This window comes from Macrosteles quadrilineatus, unplaced genomic scaffold (assembly GCF_028750875.1).
Source record: "Macrosteles quadrilineatus isolate MER2022 unplaced genomic scaffold, UCM_ALF_1.0 Scaffold_678__1_contigs__length_38188, whole genome shotgun sequence".
Lineage (NCBI taxonomy): Eukaryota > Metazoa > Arthropoda > Insecta > Hemiptera > Cicadellidae > Macrosteles > Macrosteles quadrilineatus.
The window spans coordinates 13610-24814 of record NW_026543271.1 but is presented as its reverse complement, the minus strand read 5'-3'; the positions used below and the strand labels follow the sequence as shown (position 1 = coordinate 24814).

At 32.6% G+C, this 11205-nt stretch overlaps 1 protein-coding gene across 1 annotated transcript; it reads right to left on the bottom strand.

The window, feature by feature from the left end:
* Window positions 1-2824: 2824 nt before the first annotated feature.
* LOC128982589 (uncharacterized) lies at window positions 2825-10336 on the bottom strand. The gene is made up of 4 exons (XM_054401549.1): window positions 10321-10336; window positions 8582-8889; window positions 5350-5553; window positions 2825-4977 (listed from the first exon to the last, which is right to left on the bottom strand). The coding sequence occupies exons 1-4, from the start codon at window positions 10334-10336 to the stop codon at window positions 4723-4725; spliced, it is 783 nt and encodes a 260-aa protein (XP_054257524.1). The 3' UTR covers window positions 2825-4722.
* Window positions 10337-11205: the final 869 nt, after the last annotated feature.

The following is an 11205-nucleotide window of genomic DNA, read 5'->3' as shown; positions in this document are numbered from 1 at the left end:
AAAACTTCAGCTCGTGCAGTCACTAATACTGTCAGTATTTTACTACTGCTTCCCTGCATATGGCAACAGCATTTCTTGGGAAGACATGCATCGGTTGCAATGTCTCCAAAACTCGACAATCCGTTTCATTTTCTGTTTGAAAAAATTTGATCATGTCTCTCCCTTTCGAGAAGTAGCTAGTCTGCTTCCCGTTGAAGCCATGTGCAGGTTGTTGACGTGCTGCATGACCCACAGAGTGTTGTCTCTTTGTAAGCCCGACTATTTACGCGAGAGGCTTTCTCTTCGTGATGAGGTTTCCCAGCGCAGGACACGTCAGGGAGGGTGGCTTCACCTCCCAAGAGTTTCTCTAGAGCTTGGGAGGAAGAGCTTCTCATATTTTGGTCCCTCGTTGTACAATGGTCTACCCGACGGCCTGAAGGTTGTTGCATCTAGCAAAACATTTAAAGAAAAACTTAAGGATATGTTTTTAAAAAAATTGTAATTATTGTAGAAGTGTATAACGGCCAAATAGTAGAATAAGATAGTGACGAAAGTTTTTCTGAAAACCTGGTGTACCAGAGAAACGCTTAATAAAGACATTTTTTTTATTACATGAAGAACATCACCATTCCCGAAGATGATGTTCTTCATCTATTATACGGAATGCGGCACTAAGGGAATTCACCCTCATCTGAAGATGCTTTCATATGGCAGAAGGCTCTAAGAGTTATGGCTGGGCTCTTCTTCAGAAGTTTGTAGAAATATTTTCCCACGTATTATAGACTGATTATGATGTATTCTTGCTATAAATATGTCTCTTATAACTATCTGCTATTTAATGACAAATTGAGCTTTATGACTCTTGAAGGTACCTACGAGGTAAAGAGAATTGGTAACTACATCCAAGATTTCCGTAATAAACCTCCCACCACCGATAAGCGGTGTTCAACTTGAGCTAATTGCAAACAACAATGCACTTGAACTGTATCAAGTGTTCAGTGCGGGTAGATATACTTGTAACTATGTGAGCTTTGTGGTTTAATAGGGTCAAAATTTATACAAATCAATTACAATACGCATCATGTACTGTATGGTTAGTGACGACGCAATCTACGTATGTAACCTAACCACCAACTATTGCACACAACCAGTCCACCTTGAAAGTCTACATTGGTCGAAATACAAACACAGACACCAATAAAATGCCTAGTAAAGAAAGGTATAAACAAGCCTACTTTAAACTCACAAATTTATACTGCATGAGGGTTAACCTTGTTGTTAGCGAATTTCTCATATAGGGAATACGCTATTACCCTAAATCTCATGTTAATACCTGGACCCGGGACCGACTTGCTTTTTCGTTTTGAAGACCCCAGAGCCCCAAAACACCATATGTTCAGTTTCAAATATATATTTAAATACATTATTGAAAACTAAATACCTAGCCTACCCTTTTAAAACTCATTTTATTAGACAATTTTTAATATCAAAATAGTAGCCCGTTAGCACAATTAAAGCAAAACAAGCATAAACACAAAGCAAAAATAATCCGATTTGTATTAAATTTGGTACCAACGTCTAAAGCTACATTTATTTGAATGAGTTCGCGAACCAGCATGCTCGGACCACGAGAAACAGGATTTATGGGGTGAAAATTGGTGTTTCTCATTTTTGACCCTCAGACATAAATATCTGAATTTCTCTCTAAATAATTTTGAAGAGCTTGAAAAAAAATTTGGTACATATCCTGAAATGTTTTTGTACGGTTATTGGTTTCGGAGAACATCCAAACAATTGTAAATTTAAAATACCCATGTTATTCTTATAGAGAATAAGTCAACTGTTGTAGTTAGCTTGTTTATATTTTGATCAAACTTGGTCGATTTATTTATTTTATATTAAGCTTTAATATTTTCAAAAAAAAACATTTTACCACCCTCCCTGTAGCAGCAAACCTAGGTACTCGTTAAATATAATATTATTCAAATAGATTTAATTGAAAATCAAATCAGGCAAATCGACATTCGTTTAGTCTGCAGGTTTGCTGCGGTGGGGGTTTTCATCAAGTTGCACTACATTCTTGACTAATGTGTCTCTCAGTTTGGAATCTAATACTCAACTTATAATTATTAGAAAATATGGGATAGTTTTAAAGCACAATATCAACATTAGATACCAGTTTATTAGTTAATAAACGTAACAGTTTTTATAGGAGTACAATAGTTACCAAATTCAACAGTCACACAGCAATGAATAAAATAAATTTGCTTTTACGTTCAATAACAATCGCTACCTACATTATTACACTTATGTTTTTGTTACATATTTTAAATACAATGCGACATCTGCTTGAAACATGTATAGTATTTAAAATTATTCTACGTCGTTATAAACTCTTAAATAAAAAAATATATTTCACGAATCTCTTGAATAACTTGTACTAATGTTATTTACTTTGATAAACTGCAAATATTCTATGTATGCAATCATGAAATTGGAACGATAAAACAAGTATCTGATTTTTGTGAATACGTAAAAGACAACATGTATTTACAAGCTGTTTTTGTCCAAGACTATAATCATTTAGATAATTTGAAAAAATATACAACACATGAAAATTAGCCACAGACTTTTTTTTGTTTAAAAAAAACAATTGCATTTTTAAAATATCTATTGTTTTATTAAAAGCAATTGTTCTAATAAATCCTTCATGATAAAGACTTTAAAAAATACAGTATGAACTGTTTTAGCCTGTTTTTAAATATTTATGAGTTAATAAAACAATATTTAAACATGCCGTAACATTGAACAATCCATATAGTTCGACATAGGGATTTTATACTGTTGCGTTATTTAATTATTAATTTAATAATTTTGTATAGAAATTCCGTTGTAAAAATTATAAACAATAGGACCTCATACACAAACAATTGTTAGTGATATTAACACCATTTTAAATAATTATGTCCTTTTAAAATAGCGAATTTATTCTATTTAAAAACTTTAGTTAGTCGACAAAAATACAACATTTAGATAGCTAATACAAATAAAAATATAATTAGTTATGTACTGTTTTATGATAAACATAAACAATATTCGTCCTAATTGAAAATTGGCCATTGAAGTATGAGAACAATAGCTACAATATGCATTATATATTTACCCTATTATCATATGGTAAATTTGTAGACTGATATTGTACTATATGAGCGACGGAAAAGTTTTAAGAAAAGATTAAATTTTTGAAATTTGCTTAGTTCCGTATTTTGAATTTAAAAAAGCACTGCTATGTATAAATACCCGACCTTTCCCCAAACTATTAAAAATTGGATACATTTAAATACATATCTTTGTTAGTATCCATACAATTGAGCAAATATATACATTAAGGTTCACAACATTTATACACATAAGCTGAGAGTAAATTCTTGACATATCTATATGATGTCCCTAAATTACATTTATTTTTACAATAATGAAAAAGTATACATATCCTTAAAGAATAAATAAAACAGTCTACTAAAATGTATTATACGTATTATTTGGTGTTGTTACAATTTCTCTTTATAGGATGTTTGTTTCATGTTCGTTCAAACTCGGATACTACCCGTTTCGTCTTAAGCACAAAACCTTACAAATAACTGTACACAGATCTCTTTTACTAAATATATTACATAACACCATCGTCTTATCGTACGGTAATAAATACTAAAAATACAAACACATAATATTATATAAAACGTGGACTCGGTGAGGTTAAAAGTAGTGACTACGACTATCTTTTACCGTAGGCTAACTGTTGCAATCCCCTAGATAGGAATTATCGTCAGTTCTACACTTTACGGTTTATAGATACCTACATGTTTAATTGGGTTAAGTTCATGAAATAGCACACCACCTTAAATAGTTAAATTTAAACCTAATAATCATAACTCTCGTATGTTTAATTTGGAACAGTAAAGTAAAATATAGAAATAATTTAATTGGGTCGAAAGTAGTTTTTTACATATTAACAATACATTTTAAAGTCAATTTAACTCACTTTGGCACGTTGTCATAAAACTAGTGGACGCATGTCTGAATTAAGTCAATCAAAAATCCGTAGACATCCACGACCTACCATTACATTTTTTAATTCCAGATATACACATGTTCAAAACAGGAGCCAAGCTAGTTTAAAACATAACGATTTACGAAGAATTAAGTGACTCCTTCAACATTTGTACAGCTTGTATTTCATCTCAAAAATGTATAAATAAACAACCTACCACCTAACATACTTTTTATGAAAAATCCCGCAGACGTCATAGAAATGTCATAACTAAAGTTTTGGCAGTGCTTAGACAAACAATCCTGTTAATTGAGTAAATATCTCAGCTATAGATCGGCTATGACGATACACACTGCGTCTTACCACCTTTTTGCACCACGAATATAATTTTCAAAATGTGTTTTTAACACTAAACGGGTCAATATAACGTAGCTACAATAGTAAAATCATTAAAAGCTCTATTCTGAAAATAACATATTCGATCAAATACGAAGCGTACTTAAATATTTTATCTATAAGATGGAATCATTTGTTTAAAATCCCAGTCCTGACAAAATAGATCCTTAGTAACACATTTTTAGCAAACAATTGTATAGTCTTGATCGTGCTGCATACGTTAACTTACACAAATGCAGGGGTTAAATGTACAGGTCACATCCCTTGGTGGAGGTTTCCAAGGGATTGGCAATATGCTAGGAGGGTCCTAGAGGGTCTGCGGTCTGCAGAGAGAAGTGTCTGTAGGAGAGATACTCTGCAGGGCCTGGCTGTTCTCTCTTAGCACATTCCCTCTGTTTTTTTAGCTTTAGATAGCCCAGGACGGAGACCAGGACGATGAAGACGACAAACCCCATGCAACTGCCGACGATCAGACCCAGACGACGAGTCAGGATGGATCCTCTCCCACGGTCTTGGTTCTCTAGACCTTCCTCCCCCTCCAGAGTGCGCACCTGAACACCAATAACAGTTAACATCTTCCTTTGTTGCGGTTCATGAATAGTTCAAACAAATCGTCCACCTTGGTATCATTGGCAGCCCGAGGAGGAAGAAGATGGTATGTTCCCCCGGGCGACCCTCTCCGAAGACAGCAGCCGAAACAAGCCTCCCATCCGGGACTACTGTGTATTGTGCCGCCAAGAACCGCAAGTGTTTTGGACTGATTAAAATTTTTTAAAGATTTCTATTTAAAAAGGGGGCCCCTAAATTATTTATTATCTGTTATTTATTTATAGTAATTTATTGTATACCAGTATTGTATATGGTACTATACCATATATATACCAGTATTATTGGTACTATTGTATATGAGTACCAAGTCTCACCTCGGTACACCGGCTCATCTGGGAGTCAGTGAGGTGTGGCACAGGGTCCCCCAAGAGCACCTCACCGGTCATGTTGGCCTGCTGGCGACTGAGGGGTGGGCCCCAACTGCCCAGCCCAAGAACACAGATCAGATAGCGAGTATCCGGAAACAGCCTGACCAGTTTCACTGACCTTGCTGATCTGTCCAGGAACTTTCCACGCACCTGAAAATAAAACGTTGGTTGGACTTGATAAATAACACGAAGAGAGGATAATAAACACACTATTCTCTTTGATAATGCATTTTCAATATACTTTTTCTATAAAGTTGCGATGATGTTATTAACACCTTAGGCCATTTTCAATGTCTCATTAAACTATGTTGCTTACACATTCTTTTTTAATTACTCGAAAGGAGTACCTCTAACGTTTGTAATAAAAAAAGAATTAGTTATATAGAATCGATTTATATATTCAATTAGAATTAATTATATATTCAACGACTTAACTTGAGAAGCTAAAGCGATGATAAACCAACAATAAGGTATGAATATTAAATTCTTTAGTAGATATTCTGAACACACTTCAAGAATGTATATTAATATAAGATATTTTGAAAATAATAATCAATTAAAGTTTTGATTTCAGAAAGAAATATCCACTTTAATAAGAAAGACATAAATAAGACAACATTTTTTGTTATGGCTAAAATATTAATTTACTTTTAAGCGATGTGCAAATGAATTGCTTTTAAAAAATCCAACGTCTTCTGGAAACCTCGAGTATACCGCGCACTCCTGGTAGAATTAACGGTAGAAACGGTAGAAGGTTTGCACGTATAAACACATACACGACCAAGGCTTTCAAAAACTGATATACAAATTTACTTTAAACTGCTATAAAAATCTTAATTTTAGGTTAAAATCAGATCCATGCTAGACTCTGTTCTTGGAAAATTCTCGAATCGTTAAAAACTTCTATTGTGTCTAAATTAAGTTAACTTTAAACATTTGAGAAATATATTTGAACATTGTAAAATGTACAAACACTGAAAACATTAAATTGTACAACTGACTCACAAAGAAAAACAATAAATAATTCACCAATCAGCTGGTATTAAAATATAGGAAAATAGAATATTATTAATTGACACTAGATTGATTATATATCAACTTCAAATAACATTTAAATATGTTTAACGTTTGCTGTAATGGGTAGCCAATTAACCCTGATGGTTTTCAAAATAACAAAGAAAACGTAAACGAAAGAATCGCAACATAAGTTTATTACAAGCTTGTAATAGTGTAGTTCCACAGTAGGGTTCGTTCATGGAATAGAAACTCCATTAAACCTTGTCAAATCGAGAATGAAGATTGTTTCCAAGTAAAACCTATAAAATGTTTGTAATATGAGTTTAACTAGAGTTCTAGGCTAAATTTATTTTTTTGTTTAAACATAACTAACTGTTTAATAAGTCTTATCCTAAATGTTGTTGTGTGTGAAAACTAATGCCAAACTTTTAAATCATAGCACATAACCTTTAGAGCATACCGTAAAATACATCTCGCAAACCTTTAAATTTTGCCTTTGAAACTACATTATTTAGCTTTCATCTATTTTAAGTAATCAGAGGGCTTTAGTGCAGTTTCCAATGACTATTTTGTCTTTCTTACTTTTTAATAGATTCAAATATATTTAAATGAGTAGATTTTTCATTGAAATCTATTGATTTTGAATAAAAATTACATCATAAACATTACAATTTCTGTAAGCCTAGCATACGTTTGTACGATAGAGCGGTTTGGTCAAAGATAACTCTATAAGACTATAAAATGTACAATATGGTATGAGATTCGCCATCATAATATTAAGCCTTGTATTAATAGTCCAGCTTAAAAAATATTCAATTTGGCTAGTAAATTAAAGAGTTATTAGTAAGGAAATTATAAGTTTAGCAACAAACATGTTTTTAATTGTATACTCCATGTGAAAAAGACTGTTCAAACACCTAATTATTATGCAATTACATTAGAATAACTTCAAGACCATTAACAGAATTCTTTTCCAAAATTGTATGGTTTAAAACTGACTTTACATAGAAACCGCATCTGTTGTAAATTCAAAAATAATGTTCAAGTGCCCAAACAACCCTCATATTTTTCCATAATTTAACTCAAATGGCTAAATAATTAAAATCTTTGCGTTTTAGTGAAGTATTGTTGTTTTTAAATGTTACTTAAGTTGAATATGTCTTCATTCAAATAACCTATTGCAACTGATTAAAAATTAATGTTAATAATGATTGGAATCGAATTGAAGGAATTCGTTGTTTTGTTTTTTGTATGTTCCATTTCAGTGTTTTATTTAATAAAACACTTTAATACAAAAAGGTTTCATTTTATATCCTATTTCATCCTGAGGCATTGAAGAGGTCTTTTAGGGAAATACAGTGTGTTTTTTTTTTTATAGAAAATATTTGCAAATCCATATCTCACTTACAAAATGTATTTAAAAATATTTGTCGGTGACACTTTATTAATATAAATTTATTTATGGTTTTAAGCTACTTTTGAAAATAAAACCATCGAATGCCAATAAAAACTACCCTATTTACGTGGCAACCTTCATCAAATGTTAAAATTATGTTGATTTGAGTTTGTCATGCATATGACTATAAACTCAAATTACACCCATGTCCATACTTTCCTTTCTAAACCTTGTTGAAGTATTTTTTTTTTCAGACTGTGGCTGTGACCGGCCAGATAATAGTTTTGCATATTAGCTGAATGCTGAACATAACATAAATAGAAACTTAAATAAGCAGTTATGAATGTAATATCTTAATTTATTTGGATATTATGCTACAGTTAATTGTAACATTCCTAAACTAATAAAAACTGTTGAATGCCAATACAAAATAAAGCAAACCTGTATCAGATGGCAAAATAATGTACAGTATATTTTATTTTATTTTTAATATAATTAATTTTACTGCGTATTTAGATCAGTATTTACGATACCGGTAGATTAAAATGTCTTAATAAAAACAAAATCTGTTGAAAATCTGCATTTTGAATGTTTTATATTTATTAACCTCCCAAATAAATTAAACACAATTCATCACTGTGTGGTCCCTGGTACTGTCTCCTTGTGTTACAAAGAACAAAACTACACATTTTATTTACCAGTAAAACAAAAATAGAGAACGGGTGTCTATAAGAACAATTATTTCTTAATTCTAATTTATATTACCGCCTCTCTTCCGGCAGGTCCTTTCTTGTCCAAAGCATGGTACGCGACCCTATATCCATGTAGGCCGGAGTGGTTGCGACTTTGCCAAGAAACGAGGACGCTGAAAGGCTGAATGTCCTGGATAGCAAGTTTGAGAACCAGAGGGGCAGAGCAGAACCGTGGAGGCTCCAGTTCCAGGAAAAGGAGGCCACGGAGCTCTGGAGGGTGTTCACACCTGAGGTTAGACTTGGTGAGACCCACGAGCTTTTGGTGATCCCTAAGCCACTCCCACAGCTCCTGCTGTTCACAACCGCAGTGAAGAGGATTCTCTGCACAAGGATAGACGGTTAAATAATCAGGTTCTTATGTATCATAAATAAAGGATTACAGACTGTTATAACTGTATACAGTATTACCCTCATGTATATGATTGTTATTTTAAACACAAGACCATTAAATTTAGAAAATGATTAATAAATTGCTTGTTTCGATAAGGTTAAGTTAACTTATCTTGATTGAAATTTTCAATCCCTGAATGTGTCTTGAATTATGTCTTCGCCCGTCTTTCTGAACTTAATATTGGTTTATATTTCGTATTAATTTATTTAAGTAACAGTAAATTACCTGTTGAACTAAATATACATAAATGTATATTTTCAAAAAGACTAACTGCACTTTTACTACCTTGTTTACGAAACATTCAGTGTATATTCAGTGTATATATTCAGTGTATATGGAAATGTCTGCTAGCCGTAATCCAAATACTTGAGTTTTCTGTTACTTCGAAATTTTATAACGTTTGGAGCCGATACTTTGCTTTACACAAAAATTACATCGTTACGAGAAGCCTTCGTCAACATGTTATTATACTACCAACAGAATCAACAATCAGCATGAATGAATTTATCAATTATTCATATAGTTCACCAAATTGATATGTCATGCACCTATGCACCTATGTTTTAACAATTTTAGCTATAGTAATTGTGGTTGTTATGAGTTTCAATACGTCTCTTTGGCAACAGTGATTGTACCATTGCTTGATAATCATAATCCATAATTCCAACCCATCACAGAGAGCATCACTGATCCCTTCCAGATTCAGACTACTGTACCAGCTTTCAAAATGTAACGTTTAATTCCTTCCAAGATGTCGACCGGCACATTTTCCAATATGGCAGACAACTTTGTTATTTCTCATGGAACACTCTACATTTTATGATTGTTATAGAATGGAAATGTGATTTTAAAATGTTTTTGTTCTTGGCATTTTTTTAACTACTCGTTTAGGAGTTACAGCGTGTTAAACCGAAGACAAAAAATGCCTGTGGTGTACATTCTGCATCCTGTAGCTCCTAAAGAAGTTGGTTTAGAGAGAAAATGCAAAGAATAAATAAGTCTTAAGATCGCATCTACATCCTAAAAAGACTATAAAATCAGAGTGTTCCAAAATTAAAGTTTGTTGCCATATTGGAAAATTATGGCCGTTTTTAAATATTTTAAAATTATTTCATGATTTTATTAGAGTGTTGATGCAATTTAAGGACTTATTATTTATTCTTTGCATTTTCTCTCTTAACTTACTCGTTTATGAGCTACAAGATGCAGAATTTACACCACAAGCCTTTTTTTCTTAGGTTTTACACGTTGTAACTCCTAAAAGAGTAGCTTTTAAAAAAATGGCAAGAATTTCAAAACATTTTAAATCACATTTCCATTCTAAAACAATCATAAAATGCAGGGTCTTCCATAAGAACTACCAAGGTTGTCGGCCATATTGGAAAAAGCCGGACATATTTTAAAATTCAAAACCATCCCAAAAACATCTAAAAAAATAAAGGGGAGTGCCCCGTAAGAATTTAACTCTATATCTTATAATAAAAAGTTAGCTATTGGTTCACTGCAGGTGGGACACCTTGTATATAATTATAATTTGTATAATACAAATTAACTAATTTAAAACACAGCCCTTAATGTTCAACCATATCGTGAAGCTGTAATGTCCACTACTAAGATACAGAAAGAAGAGACGGAGCTCACATAAAGATCTTTGTAACGATCGTGGCTTTAGGATTCCGCTCATCTTCTCAAAAGTGTCAACTAGAGGTGGGTAAACAGTGAAGTTAAATAGTCTCATTTCCTGCAGATAATATGTTTACATTACACTTAGTCGACGAGTGTTTAACAACAGTGTCTTTCTTTTTACTAGATACCAATATAGACTAGACACATCAGTTTCTTCTACAATTGAACCAAATGCCTCGTAGTTTCAATGTCAAATTGAAAACAAATAGAGCTAATTTACAGATTGATTATCCAGCCCTGGATGAACTTGAAAGAATCCACAAACGTACTTGGCTTAGCGTACTAACCCAACCTAATCTAACCTAACCTAACCACACCGACGCCTGTAGATTTTGGAAATAAAAATGTATGCGTTTTATTCACATTCCATGTTTTTCCACAATTATGCATATAAAGCATAATTAAACATGTAATAAACTAATGGCGTTTAAACAAGACTGTAAACCAAATAAGAGATTAATTCTATCAATGCTAGGAGACTCGTGCGCAAATTGTGCATAGTAGGGTCTAAAACATGTCTTGAAGGCAAAAAACATGCAATTTAACACTTTACTTCTAAA

Bases quoted from the DNA above. Each gene is read 5' to 3' on its own strand.
- LOC128982589 (XM_054401549.1), bottom strand. The intron at 5,554-8,581 runs GTAATATAAATT...TTTTATTTTCAG, and splicing joins GACCTGCCGGAAGAGAGGCG to GTGCGTGGAAAGTTCCTGGA. The intron at 4,978-5,349 runs GTGAGACTTGGT...ATTGGTGTTCAG, and splicing joins AGATGAGCCGGTGTACCGAG to GTGCGCACTCTGGAGGGGGA.